Raw genomic sequence first — 18,347 nt, 5'->3', positions numbered from 1 at the left:
GGCCTCGGGAGAAGCAGAAGAAGAAGTCCACTTCGGATGTTCATGTGCCCATGCAAAGATCAGGGCTTGTTGGTGATGACAATGTTACCAATTGGAAACATGAGGATCAGTATATTAACTTTGGATCTTCTGCACCTGCTTCTGCTTCTTCCGCTGGTGTGATGATTGCTGTTAAAGGGCAGATGGGGAACTATGGTGGTTATGGATCTATGAACATGGAGAAGAGTGCTAGGGATTGTTCAATCTCAGCTGGAGGGGGAACTAGTTCTACTTTCTTTGACATGAATGTAGAACAAACTTTCATGGAACAAAGAGGAGAAGATCACCAGGAGATTGAAACCCTTTCACTGTTTCCCGTGCATGGTGAGGACATCTTTGACAACATGAAGACTACTTCCGATGAAGGTGGCGGTCACGGTGGTGGCTCTCACATTTCCCTTGAGCTCAGCCTTTCCTGCGAGGGCAAAGCTGGAAAAAGTTTCCGGAGCCGCTGACTCGGCTTAGAAGCTTCGCGAGTGTAGGAACACTTAAAATTGCCCCCTAAGAGTTGTATTTATTTTATTTTATTTTATTTTATTTATTTATTTATTATTATTATTTTTTAAGCCATAATTTTGGAGACAAAAAACTCAACATAGACAGTTGAAAGGGCATCCTAAGACTCAAAACAAAACAAAAACAAGAACAACACATAAAGTGACGCAACAAACAAGAAAAAACGTTTTGGACTTAGGGATATTTCTCTTCTCCTTTTGGTAACTCCTTTGGAATATGACCAGGTGAAAAGAGGAACGATTTTGGCGGAGCTCAGCTCACTTGATTGACAGGGGACGAGACCCTTTGTCAGCACTTCTCGTATCCAAACTAGACCTTAGACATTACATCCCATTGGATGCGCCTACTATGAAGAAGATATTTACCCAAAATTCATTTTGACTCTAATAATAAAAAACAACCAACGAAATAAAGAACAAAGAAGAACAAAAAACCGAAATATGAATATAAACAAACAATTACTATTGAAGTGTCGCTAGGCTAAATGGGCTTAGTATTGTATAGTGTTGCCCCCCTAGTGTTGCTAGGCATAGCAAAGAAATGATTATGGGCCTAAAAAACAGGCCTTCATGAATGGGCTTCGCGAGTGTAGGAACACTAGAATTGCCCACGAAGGCTTATGCGAAGAGACTGGCTAATAAATTAATCCCTTAGTGTTTTGACTCCGCAGTAATTTTTGGATCGTACAAATTTTTTATTTATTTATTATTATTATTTTTTTATATATAAGTAGCTGAATTCAATAAGACAATGTGAATCAAGGTTTAGACATGCGGCCCAAGTATAGTCGTCTAGACACAAATTTTCTTTCAAATCCTTTGGGCAACCTTACTGAAATGGCCAGCTGGGGGAGGGCGAACAAGAGAGGCAGAATCTATTTTGGCATGAGCTACTCCCACATAGTGGTTTAGGCCCATTTGCACGCACTTCTGGATTCAAGAACCTGTCATGAACGTTGTCCCCTTTCTAGACACCATTTCACATAGGTTATACTTACTAAGATGAGAAAGGTCATAAGTGTGAAGACAATTCAACAAGTGTTAATAAAAGCCGCCATTAACCTTAAGGAACCTTAACTAGGCACCAATAAGGAGTTTAGGCCAATATTAACAAAAGAGACTTCACCTATTCCGTTATGATTCACAACCGCTTACCAAATTCAACTTTTTTTTTTTTACTACAAAGGTAAAAAACTGAAAACTGACAGGAAATTAACAATAAAGCAAGGAGCTAGCAGCGACACGTTTTGGCTAACCTCTAGAAGACCACGGGGGAGGCCATCTATGCTTCATTCCAAGCTCCGATGTATCAAAATTTGTAGGGTAAAAATCCCTCCTGTGAGAGCTTGTAGGAAAAGAACAAAGATACTTCTCGTTGAAGAATTTGGAAGAATTTGGCTCGTGAGAGGGGTAATCTTGCCCCCCAAGTATCTTTGTTGGTTGACGAGGCATGATCTTCATTTGCAATTCGGGAGATGACGGTGTCCCAAGATCGGCTTTGTCGCCAACTGTCGCCATCGTCTCTTGATCAAAGGGATGATCATGGGTCATATCTTGCCCCCCATGCATCTGATCAGTAGCCACGTATTTGGCTTGATCAGTGGAGAAATCAGATATTTGTTCAGAGACAATTGTATTGTCAGAAGAACAATCTTGTTGATGACATTTTCCATGCACAGCCTCTGTGTAAGGCTGTGACTCACCAGTGAGACCCTTAGGTTGATTGCCACCTATAGGCAAGTTAGTCTCAGAAACGACCTCTTCGCGAGCAGGTTCTTGACGTTCCAATTCACCTTGTATTTGTTGTGCCCCCAAATCGAGCCTCTTAACTGAAATCATGAACTCATCGAGCCGTCGACGGTCCTCCGCGATGGCTTTTCTCAGATTCTCATGGTATGCGGTAGAATTCTTTTGAAGGATATCAAGCCGCTCTTGTATGCTTGCATTCTCTGGAATGGGAATGGGCACATAGCCTTCTATCGTCGCCTCGTCATCTGCAGCAGCGGCGTCACCATCAGTTTTATGCGGCTTGTAACTAGAGGCCTTGTGCTTTGAGAAGTTTAGGAATTTGCACTTCTTCTTCTTAAGAAAAATAGGCATGACTTCAGGAATTTCTTTTGGTAAAGATTTTCCTCTGGCATCCCAATGATAGTGAACACAAAAAGACTCTGGTGTAGTCTAGACGTGCGGCCCAAGTATAGTCGCCTAGACACAAACTTTCTTTCAAATCCTTTAGGCAACCTTACTGAAATGGCCAGGTGGGGGAGGGCGAACAAAAGAGGCAGAATTCATTTTGGCATGAACTACTCCCACATAGTGGTTTAGGCCCATTTGTACGCACTTCTGGATTCAATAACCTGTCATGAACGTTGTCCCCTTCCTAGACACCATTTCACATAGGCTATACTTACTAAGATGAGAAAGATCATAAGTGTGAAGACAGTTCAACAAGTGTTAATAAAAACCGCAACTAACCTCAACTCTTAATAGTGGTGTGATTTACAGCTCACAGGATGTCCCACTGGGCGTGCCAAAATGTTTGGCTCCAATTTTGTTGCAGCTGGTCAACAGTCTCTTTTCTGCGCGGGCGTGCCAGCACCGTTCGGGTGCGGTCGTCGGGGGTGTCCCTTGACCTGACTTCTTTCAAGCAATTGTAGACAAGGAGAGCACCAACCTCGTCGTGGGATTCTTTACGCCTCGTGGTGAGGACTTTTGCTAATCTTCTTGAAAATCACAATCAATACTCGATGTTGTAGATCGAGCAGAGCGAGAACCACTGGGAAGTAGAGAGAACTTGCTAAAGCGTGACTTTAGCTTGGCTGGTTTGCAAGGGCGTTACCCTTTCTTGGCTGGTTCCATAACCGTTGTGGTCGTGGTACTACAATCGGCTCCCGAGGAGACTAGGACCGAAGTACGTTGACAGAGGGTTTGGTGGCACTGAAAGTCGGCTTCTGAGAAGACTAGGACTAGGAGTGTGATCACCGGTAAGAGAAAGAGAAAGAGAGGAGTTGCTCTTAGAGAGGTTTGCTCTAGAGAGACTTAGATCATCTTAGAGATGTATTGATGAGTGAATTGTGTGTTTAAGTGTTTCATTGTAACCTCTATTTATAGGCTACCATGCCAAGGTGTTTAGCATTAAACAAATGATAGTGGAGCATTAATTGGAGATAAGAAATGATGAATTTTGGAGATAAGGAAGCATAATTGGAGATAAAGCATGATGAATTTCGGAGATAAGGAGATAAGGAGCCATAATTGGAGATAAGGAATGATGAATTTTGGAGATAAGGAAGCACTTTCTGCTCCTTTATTCCTTCAATTTTATCTCCATCAAGCACTCAGATTTTGACCATGACTTCTTCATAAGAAATGTTCTACTATGAGTGTAGATCACCCTGGTAAAACTTTAGAGCTTTTGATATAGTGGTTGGGCCGAAAACGCTGCTGGACCTCTTACAGGTCCAGTTTTCCAAGCCTCTCTAGACAAGGAAATTGGACTGATTGTTTGAAGGCCTTCCACTCAAAAATAGCTCTGGCACTCTTCATACGAAATGATCCTTGGGCTTTCTAGATTTAATCTGGAAAGTTTCAGCTCATTTGAATTTCGTTTGGTTAGTCTGCCGCCCCTCCTTCCTTGTTTAGCTCGGTTTCTCCTAGCCAAAGTAGGAAAATGTGCTCAAGTTGACTTTTCATGCTTTCATGCTTCCATGCTTCCATAGTAGGCTTTATTTAGCCTCTAAATATATATTTCGAACTTGTCGACAATATATAGCTTGAGCCACTGACATTGGCTCAATTTCTCCAAGACGTGCTTTGTCAGGCAAAAATGCTCATTTTGGGTGCAAACAGGGGTCATCATGGGCGGGGATAGGGCCGGCCCTATCCTAAATTTCAGGGTTTAGAGTAGGGTTGAGCCAGGCCTAGTCAAAGTCAACAAAATTTAGGACCAGACCGGGCCTTAAATATGCTAACCCTTATCAGCTCGAAATGCCCAAGCTACTAGGGCCAAAAGGGCCGGGTCGGGCCAGCCTTCTGAACCCGGCCTTCTGAATAGGGACGAAATAGGCCTAAAATGACCTTTTTTCGTTCAAAAAAATGAAATACATTATTTATTTATTTTTTCTCAAAATTTAGCTCAATGGTTATATAGGTAATCCAAGACTTTTTTGTTGTTGTTGTTGTTGTTATATATATATATATATATATATATATATATATATATATATATATTGGAATTAACTTAATAATATTTATAAATAGGGTGGTGCTATTCACACACATATTTTCTCTATCCACACACCCCCTATATTTTTCTATTACTTTAATTTAATTTTCCTAGCAATTATGTTTCTTTTTCTTATTTCTTTTTTCTATTTGGCAAGTCAATCATGAATCAAACATCATTTATACAATAAATCAAATTTTTTTTTGCTACTAAGATATTATGATACGAAGATCTTCCAAGTAACACTAATTTTCAGCAGTAAATATGGTTTTGCCCTCCACACTCTGATTATTATGTAGAAAGGTATCGGACCTAATTCAACATTGTGAAGAGCATGCCAATACAATAACTAGTTGTTATTTTGAGTAGTAGTTATAGTTACAGAACTGCAATGTATAGATGGTAAAAAGTTAGTTCGTATAAAAAAATGAAATGCATAAACCATAGTTGGGGCTGCAAAATCAGAAAGTAAAAAGTTGCACATGATCTTACAATAGCAAAGAGTAAGCTATCCTTATTTCGACACTTTTAATTCCTTTCAACTAGAAGCAATGATAAAATTGTCAGTACAAATACTTCAATAATGTATATTGGAGCATGAATTACCCAAATAATTTGGTAGAAAATAACAAAAATCAATATACCAATCCACAACATTGCTTCATAAAAATAAAAACTAATAAACAAGAGTAACTAGAAGCATCAAAACCAATCAACCCTATGGGATGCATTAGTAGCGACAAAACCAATGAAGTTGTTTGGTATTGTTGTAAATCTTGTCTATGTTAGGCTGTTAGTCCAATACTGGGGAACTGCAAGCATGATCGGGGATAAGGAAGTTATTATTATTTTTTTTTACAGGCTTACTTGAAAATGAAAATAATTAGATATGTTGGAAATTATTCAATTGAAGGTGATCGATGACTTGGCAAATGCCACTTAGGATGCCACATCATTTGGTATTAAATTTTTGTATAACTTTTTGGTGTATGTAGCACTACTCTTCAAAGAAACAAGAAAGAAAAGAGAAAACACTTCATAAAAGATGATTTCCTATAATTTTAAAGTTTATTGTAAATATAGAGAATTTTGTTTGTCTCTCTTTTTGAATCAAATGGCAACGATTTCTCATTAACTCAAGCCAGAGTGGCAACACTATATACCTTTCCATGGCCAAATACAGGCAAATAAGAAAAATGTCACATACAAGGTGCAACTCATTCAAAATCTAATGCTCACTTATTAAAAGTGAGTTTATGTAATATAAAAAACATAGTAAATATGCTAAGTCCAGAAGCAAACTAAACTTAAATTTTCTCCTTGCCCTTCACGTATATTAGGGCTAGGAGGCTTGGTAAGATAGGTAAGGCAAAGTTCCTGTGCTTCAGTTACCTTATTTGATTTTGGCGGATTCTTATTCTTGGAACCCAAAGGTCTACCCCTTTTCTTTGTTAGAGTTGCCTGCTCAGTCTGCAGATTTTCCCTAGGCACCAAGATGCAGCCAGGAGCCTCAACCATTCCAGGAGACCGAGCAATAAACTTGGTCGTGAACTCGGGCATTTTCAGCTTCTTTGTAGGTGCATGCATTAGTATGCACTGGTGTTTGAAATAGGTCCCGAAGAAGGATTTTTTTTTTTTTTTTTTAAGAGAGGAATAAGGTGAAGTTAGTTTGCCTCTCTTAGTTCTATCCTCTACAGGTGTAGACTGACTAGCAAATATCATTTTCCACAACTATCTACTCTTCCGACACAGATTGCTCAAATGGGACAATTACAAGTGAGTCACTAGAGCCTCCACTAACGTCACGCCCCGATTTTTTAAACAGAATTAAAAATCGATATATAATCCCATAATTATACATGCGTGATGGTTCAGCCATCAATACAAAATACCTGAAAAAACTTTTTCCTTTTAAACCAAGTACCTACTAATGTCCTGAACCCACAATGTCAATATATACTCGTTACGCAAAGTCATATACTACACAAGATTACAAATTAAATTGCCACAACAAAATAATAAGTAAATGAACTTGGTAACAAGCGGAAGTATTAACAACAGTAAAGTCACAAAATTGGTAAGCTGCCAGCACGCTACCTCAGCTTCAGCCACGAGTACTCTGACCTGCAGGATTAACCCCTACACCATCGAATAGTGCACCGGGTTGCCACATAACAAACTCGATAAGCTTATGAAAGCTTGTATGAGTAAACTCAAAACCACAAAGCAGAAACACATTCTTAAGTCACCTCAACCTAAACAACGATAAGCATAAAACTCACACCTATAACCATCAATTTCATATCCTTCTATATCATGCTTACATAAGTCAACTCGTGACTAAAACCACATGCTCAGATTCTCAACCTAGCATCCAATTACACAAATTCCAGTCAAACAAACCTTCCTCGAGCAATGTTTGATACCATTTTAAAGCACTACGGCGAATTCCAAAATCACACTCATTTCCTCCCTACTGGAAGCCTTTGTCATCAACATGACATTAAGGTGAAAAATCAATGAATCACTTCCCTATCCTCACCACAGAGTACAATCGTCACCATTATGGCCTTTAAGATCAATCAAACCATCAACAAATAAAACCAAAAAGAAAACAAGGCAATCACAATTCAAAACAAAGTGAAACAATTCATTGTAACCCCTACGTATAGTTTTAGTTCAGGAGGTTACATTAAAACAAAAATTCAAGTCATCGAAATCATCACAACCCCATCCTCGGACATCTATAGGTAGCTCCGACCATCACAGCAATCCTCTCGATCGTTGTTAACTTAATAACAATGCAACTCCTCTACAAAGCAGTCATTACACTGATCATCATACAGATTTTCACTGGTCATCACACAGATAGCAATCATCCCACTAATCATCACACAGATTCTGCCGGTCATCACACAGATAGCAATCATCCAACTGATCATCACACAGATTTCGTCGGTCATCACACAGATATTCTCACATGCTTTACACAACAATCATATCATCACACAGATGTCACCGATTCATTACACAGATATTCCTACACAAGCTTTACATGATAATCATCACAATGATTCATCACACTAATGTCATCGATTCATTACACAGATATTCCTACACAAGTTACCATATCTTGAATCCCAATTAAGATGGTCATACTAGACCCACAGTATCTCAACAAATGCAATTCTACAATCAAAACTCAATACATAATTTCACCATTCTCAAGCAATAATGAACTAATTTCAAATATTGTTCACATCACAATGAAACCAGCAATACATACATATATATATATATATATAGTCATCCACTCATGAATGCCACTAATACCAACTATAGTCATAGTTAACCTAATAACTGAAAAATCAATATGATAATTATGCTCATAACGAATATTGTGAGATTTACTCACCTCTGAATCCCGCTACGTCTTCACTCGCCAACCAAGATAAGCACAATCGTCTCAATCCGCACAACACAACTCTATCAAGTACCTAATCACATACGGTCCCAACGTAGTACACGAAACACAAGTAATTAAATTTCGAAACCCCCGTTTTGAACTAAAACCCCAAAAGTGACGCCAATCGAGGCAAAACCACATCTGAGACCACCCAAAGTCTCCGAAATACTTCTACGATCGATATGGTCAAAACCACAAGTCGATCGAACACTCGAATCCTCACGGATTGAATAATCGAATGGTTCAAAAATGTAAAAATCATAACATATTCATACGATCTCCAAAACTTTCTTATTATATATCAAAACGCTTGTATCGACGAGTAGATGACATTTAAAACCAAAAATTGTCCCTTACATGGATGGAACACCGCCAAAACGCTGCCACAAGCGGTTGCACAACCACCACCGTCTAAAACTTAAAACCACATTAATCCAACTGTCCAAAATGTCAAGAATACCAAATAGAGCAACTTTAATACCTGAGGTTCAAGCCAACTCGGCCTAGATCGCCGCCTATCTTCATCATAAGCACCCATGCACTGTTCATCGTGAGTTGATCCGATTCCAACGTGAATCAATCAAAACTACCACCGTGGGTCGATTGAGGAGGCTCCTACAAACTTAAAACAGAAGGTTTGAAGCCACATCGTTGCCAGAGCTAGGATTACCAATCGGGTCCAACTGCATTCAGGTTCGCCGCTTTGTTACACCACCGTGACCGAGAATCAACGCTAGAGGCCACCACCATGAGGACCAGAACAAGGAGGTGAAGAGGTCTGTCCAGGTTTCAAGGCCGGAGGTTGCCGGAGTTGAGAGAAAAAGTGGGGTCGGGTCAAGCAAGATCCGCTGGATCCTGGGGCTCAAGGAGAGAGAACGGAGCGATTTCAAATTTTCCTATTTCGGCAACTTTCCAAAAATGCAAATAATGAAATCCCAAAATAGAAAAATTCTATTTATAGTAATTTCTAAAAATATTAGAAATTTCCATTGACCATAACTTCTTCATACGAACTCCGATTTCTGCGTTCCGTACGTCCACGAACTCATATCGACATGCTCTACGACTTTCGTGAAGGAAGTTTTGGGAGAAACCCAACGTATAAAAAGTCAACCTTTGCGCCCCCCCTAAAACCTTACTTTTCGAATAAAAATTTGCCCGAAACACTTCCGCCTCATCCATGAACCACGAAATCATTCAACAACCACTAATTAAATTCTGAAAAATCCTCGGAAAATAATAATGAATTTCCAAGGTACTACATTCACTTCCAATCTTCTCTCGTAACACTGGTGGTCTACGACCACTTCTATGCTCTTTTGAGTCAAACAAGCTTCTTCCAAGTGAAGGCAAAATAGAAGTTTAGATTCCCTAGAATTTAAAAGTTTTGTTCACAAACTAATTTGTAGTGAAGCCAATAAAAGGACTGGTGATCTCCAGTCGTTTTTCCCCTAAGTTGTGCACCAGATTTGGCTCAACTCTACTACTTGTCACATTCCACCTATCATCCTCATGATAGATCAGGTTGCAGAGGTTGCATTTCCCTACAAGATTCTCAAAGAAATAGGAAATATCTGCTTCTACCCGAGGAGCCAACTTAAGGGTTTTCTTGAGGAACAAGGGTTTAGATATTTCATGTGAAACCCTCACCCTGACTTTGCCTTGATTATCAAATATTTTCTCATCGTACTCAATGAAATCTCCAGCCACTTAAGCAATATCAGAGAAGTTTTTGGGTGCCTTAAACAAAGGAGCGAGGGATGTTTGTGTTGTGAACCGAGAAAAAGAGTGAGTTCAGTGCTAGAGATTGTAGTAGTGCCACTCCATCTTATTCTTGAAGCATAATAGGGGCCTAGTTAAAATACCATGGGCCTCCTCACAAAACCTTATTGTGGTCCAATGTTCTAAAAATCGCTAGGCACTAGTCGGGCGGTGGCCAAGGGACTAGAGCCCAGGCGGTTTTGTATTTTTTGTGATTTTAATTTTATTTTTATAGCAATTAATTATATACATAAGAATATATAATGACTTGAAGAGTAATAAAATTTAAAAAAAACCACACACCATTACAGTAAAAAAAAAATTAAAAAAAAAGCTAGCTAAACAAAGTACATTTTCTATTGGGGTGGTTCTACCTCCAGATTTGGTATATGGACCTCCACTAATTTTTGTAAAAATTTAATTCCTAATTTACCCCTATCAAAAACTAAATAACAAAAAAAATATAGAAAAACCACAACCAATTTTGTCTCCATCTTCTTCTCCCTCACTCTTTCTCTCACCTGGGTTTCTTATTAGCTATCAAATTATTGGTATGTCTATTGTTATATATTCATAATCAAGACCCAATTGTTAGAATTTAATTATTGATTAGTAATTTGATATATATGTGACTGATAACTCTTCCCCTGCATTTGCACCGTTCTTGAAAGTTTCAGCCCTAATAACCAAGCTTGTTATTGAGATCTGTGATCTAGTCCAAACTTTTCTCTTTATCTCTACCAGTCTACCACCATTCAAATTCGAGGAATTCCCTTCATTTAGACAATTAGTCATTAATCCATTGCAATTGAGTTTCAAAAAAAAAAAAATCATACTCCCATTGAACTAGTTCATACCCAAAGCATGAATTAAATATGTAAACTTGGATTCTTGGAATATATGTCCTTCCTCCAAACAATTAAACAATAGGCTACAAGGATGTAGCTAAGGCAGCAGATGTAATCGCAGGATATAGCCAGAACTTAAAGAAGTGGTGTGGAGGTCGACAAGAATAAAATTAAAAAAAGGGGACAAAACTGGAAGATTAAGGGAGAAATATTGAAGAGGAGGTCCAAATAGTAAATGGGGAGGTCTAACTAGAACCACCATTTCTATTGTCCAAAAAAAAAATGTTAAAAAAGCAAAGCATAATATCTCTCTCTCTCTTTCTATATTGAAATCTCAATCTCTATCTTTAATTCCAATAAAAAAGAAAAAGAAATCCCAATCTCTATCTTCTTCTCTCTCCATCTATGTGCGAATATATATATATATCTACCACTCCACCCACCATTTTCCTCTTCTGCTCTTCTTCTTCTTCTTCTTCTTCTTCAACCCCATTCCTATATCTTCTCTTTCTCTCATTTCTCTCGTTTCAGACTCAAAAAGCTGTCGCCTTTGAAACCAAGAAAGCTCTATCTTTGAAATCCTCAAACCCCTCTAAAGCTGCTATGCCATCCACCCTCCTCTCAAATCTCCTTACCAAACCCATCTCAACATCTCTCTCCCAGACCCGTCTTTCTCTTTTTTCCAATCCAAAACTTTGTCGTTTGTGCGTGTCTACCTATATTTGTCCTCTTGGATCTACTTGGAACCTGATCACTGCAGCCTAGCCCAACCGCCCAGCACATTTCGTCCAACCGCCCAGGCGCCTAGTCACCTACCTAGGAGGGCGCCCAACGCTAACCCGCCCACACCCATCGATTTGCCATTCCTCGCGGCAGAGACCCACTGCCCAGGTAGCTGAGTTTTAGATCACTGTTGTGGTCACGAAGCTAATCAAACGTAAGGACAAAATGATTCTGATCCCGCTCTTGGATCTTGAAGCCACGATCCAGGACCCAAACGCCCTTAAAGAAGCATAAAAGGTTATTCAGATTTGCAGGTTGGGATGATAGGGGCCACGCCACTATGTAAGACTGTGTTAGTCAATGCTGTGCTCTGCCTATCCTACCGAAAATGTCAAAAACATTCGCGCCAGTCAGAGCCAGGGATGCAGCAAAGGAAGCAGTTACATTGTCGATCGACGACATAGTGTGAACAAATTGACAATTTTGCCCTCAGCCTAATAAAAAAATACATTGATGCCATGCTCCTCTCTCTCTCTCTCTTTCTCTCTCTCTCTCTCTCTCTTCCCCTCCCTCCTCACGCTCCCAGCCCAGAGCCTCAGTGCCAGCCACCTCGTCGCCGTCATATACGGTCACCAAGAATTTCCAGAAACCGGCTAATGTGGTTAACCGATTGGAATTCAATTACAGACGGAGGACTTCAACGCCGACGCTGGAGGAGGAGTCGTGGATGAATTGAGGCAGAGGAATTCAATAGGAGTCGTGGATGAATTGAGCCAGAGGACTTCAACACTGGCGCCGGAGGAGGAGTCGTGGACGAATTTAGGCAGAGGACTTCAACACCGGCACCGGAGGAGGAGTTGTGGACGAAACGACGCCGTCCGGTGCTTTAGAAGGTGAGGCTGAAATGATAAGTATGGTTTCTGATAGCCTAGGGGATTTGGTGCAGTAAGAAGAGAGGGTTCCAGTCAATCGAGGAAGAAGAAGATTGGGTGCCTAGATCATTTTTTGGGTGCCCAAATCAGAATTTTTTTTTAAGTAACAACACAAAGGAAAGAAAAAAATAAATAAATATCTATTGGGGGGCAATAGACGTTTTTAAATTGATATAATCTCTTCGTTTTTTTCTTTAATCAAAGTTTTATTTGTCTAATTTTCGGAAGATTAGTTCCCATTCCCGCTACCGAAAGTTCTATTGGAGGGCAATAGACTTCTATTAGGGGCAATAGATTTCTATTGGGGGCAATAGACGTCTATTGGGGGGCAATGGGGAGCAATAGATCGATGTCTATTGGGGCAATAAACCTTTCCGGCGACCTATGAAATCTTCGACGACCTATTTGGGGATCTCCGGCGAGGTTTTCAGAAAAATCCGGGGGGCGGCGACCGGTGACCGAAATCCGGCTAAAGTTGGTTGGAATCCGGCGACCGGCTCTAGCGAAGTCTCCTATAGTTTCTCTCTCTCTCTCTCTCAGTAATAAAGGGGTGAGGGTAAAATAGTATTAAAATTAAAAAAAAAAACAAAATAAAAAAAAACCCTTAATGGGGTATTAGGGAAGACCTCCTTAGAGTGTTTTGGGTAAGAGAGAATTAAAAAAAATTAATGGGGCAAGTGAGAAAAAAATCCCTAGAAATGGGGTAAATGGACAAAAACCCTTCTCTAAAATCTCTAAAATGAAGATAAGTATACAGAATCTGTTGGAGCAAAAAAAAAAAACATTTTTTTTCTAAGATAGAGAAAAAAAGGTACAAGATTATGGAAAAACTATTGGAAATGCTAGTAAACCAACTAATATGACCACTTGATCAAAAATCACAGAAGGATAAATTATTATTCAATAGATAATGACGTACATATGTAATGAGTGTATAGCATGTTGGAGATATGACGAACTTGTAGTTTTGGACATTTTTGAGACTTTTTTTTTTTTGAACCAAAGAGTATTTCATTCAACAAAGGGGGGGGGGGGGGGGGGGGGCGGGCAATGGTTTACAATCATTCTTAAGTAGCTCCAGAATGAGGTCTGGAGGTTGCATTAGCCAAACATATGAATTACAGTCTTCATAGGCTGAGTTAGCTAAACGATGAGCTACTTGATTACATGCTCTTGGTGTGTGCTACAGTAAGATATTAGTTCTCTGATGGAGTTCTTGACGGATATTATCAATTATGCCTTCATCATGCACATACGTAGAGTGCATATCAACAATGCTCAAAATAAAATCCATGCAGTCAGTTTCGATCACTACTGTGCTCAATTGTAAGGTGGCCCACCAAGTTTAAACCTTCATCTACAGCTCGAAGCTCTACTTGCCTGTCATAGGCCACATCTGGTATCGGCTTTGCAAAGGCAACTTGAAACTGACCTGCACCGTCTCTTAAAACACCTCCCACACCACCGAGAGTTGTGTTAGGAATGAAACTCTCATCCACATTTAACTTCCAAACTCCCGACTCTGCCGGTTTCCAGGTTTTCCTCAGTTTTGAGTGGGAAGACTTCTTTACTTGTTGTGCCTTGGTAAAATCCTCCAACCACGCCAACGAGCTGAGAACCAAAGCATCAGCTGATTGCTTTGTACTGTTCCACAACAAATTGTTTTTATTTTTCCACAAGGCCCATAGAATCATCAAGAGCTTCGCAAACAGTTCCTTCTTTAGATGCAAAGCATTTTCGAGCATCCATTCTTTGAACTCCACCTGAGGCATTAGGTTTCTTCCAAAGTTAAAAGGAGGTGCTGTGAGTATAGTAACGGCATTAGGGCACTTACAAAAGAGATGAGATGTGTCCTCATATGGATGGGAACACAAAAGGCATCAGAGATCACCCTAATATCCCTTAGAGGAAAGTTTAGCTCTTGTAGGAAGCAAATTGGAACATGCTCTCCACACACAAATCTTTACTTTCCCTAGTACTTTAGCCTGCCAAAGTCTTCTCCACAGCTTCAGAAAAGGATTACCATGAGAGGTAGAGACAAGCACATTTTCCAGTACCTTAGTTCGAGCAATCTAGTAAGCCCTCTTAACATAATAACATCCCTTTTTCTCCGGACTCCAGCACAGTTTATCCCACCTATTCTGACGACTCAGTGGAATGCTAAGTACCTTCTGAGCTATGTCAGGTGGAAATATTGTGTGAACTACCTCTGGGATTCAATGCCTTGTGTGTGCGTCAATTAAGTCCGAGACAAGGTCAAAGATATAACAGGAGGTTTGTGGATCAAATATTGCGGGCAATTTGGTATCCACCTATCATTCCAAATACTGACTTGAGTCCCATTTCCAATACACCACTGTACCCCAGCTTTAAGCAGCGGTCTTCCACTTAAAATACTTCTCCAAGAGAAGGATGGAGAGTCCCCCAATTCTGCCTCCCAGAAGGAGCAATTAGGAAAATATTTGGCCTTGTATAATCGAGCAATCAACGACTAAGGATTGGATAGTAATCTCCACCCTTGCTTTCCAAACATTGCTAAGTTATAAGCATATATGTTTTTAAAACTCATTCCACCTTCTAGTTTGGTGAGGCATAACTTCTCCCAACTCCTCCAATGAATATTTTTCTTGTCATCAGTGTCTCCCCAAAAGAAAGATGCACATAGTTGATGAATGTCATCACACAAAGTTTTTGGCAGCAAATAGCAGTTCATTGCAAACAATGGCATGGTTTGAGTCACTGCTTTGATGAGAATTTCCTTTCCTGCCGAGCTTAGGATCTTTGCCTTCCAGTACTTAACCAACTTCTTTGTCAACCTTTCTTTGATGTATGCAAAGATGGCAGATTTAGATCTTCCCACCCTCATAGGTAATCCAAGATATATACTTATCATGTTCCTTGACACATTGCACTCCCAAAATAGTTGCCAGATGATGTTGCCTATCCTCCTGCACATTATTACTGAAGACAACACTACTCTTCTAGAAATTTACTTGTTGTCCTGAGGCCTGCTCATAAGTATCCAGAATCAATCTATACTGCAAACATTCTTCCTCTATGGCAGGCCAAAGAGAATACTGTCATCTGCAAAGAAGAGGTAATGCAAGGTAGGGACTTGAGGGCACAAAGTTAAACCCTGAATAATATGTTGTTGCACAGCCTATGAAATTAGTGCTAACAATCCTTCACTACAAAGAATAAATAAATAAGGTGATAAAGGATCACCTTGTCTGATGCCTCGTGTAGGAGTGATTTTAGGTGAAGGCTCTCCTTGTACAAGAATAAAATAGGTCATAGAGGATATGAATTGCATGATAACCCATTGAGATGCAAAACCCAACTTTGTTAGAATGGCAAAAATAAATTATTAATCAAGTCTATCATAAGCCTTGGAAATGTCAAGCTTGAGAGAGAAGAAACCCTCCTCCTGGTTCCTTAACTTATGCATGAAGTGTGCTACCTCATTTGCCACTAAGGTATTGTCTGAGATTAATCTACCAAAAACGTACGCACTTTGGAGTGGGGACACGATTTCAGGAAGCCAAGTTTTCAGCCTATTTGCCAAAACTTTCTAACCAATTTTGTAGATGACATTACAAAGGGCTATAGGGCGAAAGTGTACAGCTTCCTTGGGATCTTTTATCTTCGGTATCAAGCATAGGTACGTATAATTCGATTCCGGTCACATTTCACCATGAGTAAGCAAGTGTCTCACTGCCAAACAAACATCATGGTTAACAATATCCCAATATTTCTGATAGAAAAAGGGCAACATACCATCCGTTCCAGGACTTTTCGACAGGTGCATTTGGAATAGGGCTTTTTTAATCTCCTCATCAGTGTACGAAGCCAACAAAGGATTATTCATCTCATCTGTTACTTTGCGTAGCACGGCAGCTATCACAGTTTCTAGTGCTTCCAAATTGACATGTTCAGCTGAAAAAATTCCCTAAAAGTACGACGATAGAAATCGGTTGATTTCCTGCGGTTCCACCTGCCAAACATTGTTCTCATCAAGCAAACCTCTTATCATATTTCTACTTCTTCGATTACTTGCTTTCCGGTGAAAGTAGGCAGTATTCCTATCGCCCTCTTTCAACCACAAAGCCCGGGACCTTTGCTTCCAATATTTCTCCTGATTGGACAGTAGCTGGCTATATTGAACGTGCAACAGTCCTTAAACATTGCTTCATATGCCTGAACTGAATGGAGCTGCCTCATTAAGTCCTTAAGCTTTTCCTGGATCACTCTCATCTCATTTTGCTGTCTGTTGAACTCAGTTCAATGCCATGCACTCAGCTGAAGCCCTAACTCCCTCGTCTTGCTGCCAAGCTGTTGTAGACCATTACCAGTTGTAGGCATGGCCCGACCTTGTTTTATAATGTTCAAACAATCTTCCTTACCAAACCATGACTCTTCAAACCGAAATGGTTTATTGAAACTCCTTTGGACTTGCGGTGCAGTGTTTGCCTCAATTAGCAATGGATAGTGATCTGACTCTGATGGACTTATGGTTATCACCCTACTGTATGGGAAACAATGCCGCCATTGGACAGTTTAAAATCCCCTATCGAGGCGCTCCTTTGTGTACCTGTTTGACCATGTAAAACGACTTCCAATGAACCCCATGTCACTCAATCCACACCGGGTCATTGTTCTTCTAAATTTGGTCATCGCTGCAAGAGCCCTAGGAGGCCCCCCTGATTTGTCCTTGCGCACTAATTGAAGTCCCCCGCCATCAACCATGGCAGCAGGCAGGTCTGCGCTGCTAGGGTTTCAATCAACTGCCAAGTTCGATCTCTTCCACCCCGTGCAACTACCCCATAGATGCCCGTGAATCTCCATAGATCAGAACCCGGCTGTCCAACCTCCACATCTATGTGGTTAGGGGAATGACTTCTTACATTTACGTGAGTCTCATTTGTCCATAGAATGGCTAGGCCCTACGAGTTCTCCTCCTGTAGGACGCAGAAGCAGTCCTTGAAGCCCAGACGAGGTGTGATTGATTCGATCGTAGCCTTCTGTGCTAGGGTTTCTGACAAAAAAATCAACGTTGGTTTCTTAGCCAGTACGATGTCAACTAGGGCATGCTGAGTTTCAGCATTAACTATTCCTCTGCAATTCCAAAGCAAGATGTTGCCCTGCAACATCTCTGAAAACTTAGGTTACCGGCCCGGTACAGCGGTTTTGGTGGTAGCGCACAAAGAAATTGCAGTGCCTTTGGGTTCCTCAGTTTGCTGAGTATACAAAGCCTCTTAAAAGCAGAAAAACATAAATACGACATTTCTGAGACTTGAAATATACCTTAGATATTTTATTCCAAAAAGGAAAGTGAGAAAAAGAGCAATTTTGAGACCCCAGTGTATAATAGTATCGGCCTAATCGGCATCCTCCCCAAGAGGCTCATCAACGTACGATTGTGTAACGAAAGCCAAGAAGCAAGCCTATAAAACGAAACGTCAAAAAAGTGCAAGGCTTCAAGGTCCTTGATTGCTCTGAATAAACTACCATGAGGTCGATGACCATGGCAAGAAAGGAGAGAGGCTAGAGAAAACTGAGGGGCATCAAAAGAGGAGCTTAAGCCCCGTTTGATTCATGGAAGTAAGCATCAGGAAAGAAAAGTTGTTCCTTTCTTGCATTTGGAATGCAAACGGAAAGGAAATATTTTTCTGAAGCGAAGGAAAATAATGGGAAAATGGTTCCCTCCTTACTCCAAATGAATCACTTTCCTCCATTCTTTCTTTGCATTTATTACTCACAACACATTATTTTATTTCATCAATTACAAATTTTTTAACAACTTTCTATATAACTTTCTTTATGTTACCAAACATCGGA

At 40.1% G+C, this 18,347-nt stretch overlaps 1 protein-coding gene across 1 annotated transcript; it reads right to left on the bottom strand.

Moving 5' to 3' along the window:
- Positions 1 to 13,807: 13,807 nt before the first annotated feature.
- LOC133711368 (uncharacterized) lies at positions 13,808 to 14,281 on the bottom strand. Its single transcript, XM_062137500.1, has one exon. The coding sequence runs from the start codon at positions 14,279 to 14,281 to the stop codon at positions 13,808 to 13,810; it is 474 nt and encodes a 157-aa protein (XP_061993484.1).
- Positions 14,282 to 18,347: the final 4,066 nt, after the last annotated feature.

Source organism: Rosa rugosa, chromosome 5, assembly GCF_958449725.1.
Source record: "Rosa rugosa chromosome 5, drRosRugo1.1, whole genome shotgun sequence".
In the NCBI taxonomy this organism is placed as follows: domain Eukaryota; kingdom Viridiplantae; phylum Streptophyta; class Magnoliopsida; order Rosales; family Rosaceae; genus Rosa; species Rosa rugosa.
Note: the sequence above shows the minus strand (reverse complement) of the source record. Positions and strands in the feature narration are given on the sequence as shown.

Coding starts and splice junctions, on each gene's coding strand:
- LOC133711368 (XM_062137500.1), bottom strand. CDS start 14,281: ATGCCTCAGGTGGAGTTCAAAGAATGGATGCTCGAAAATGCTTTGCAT.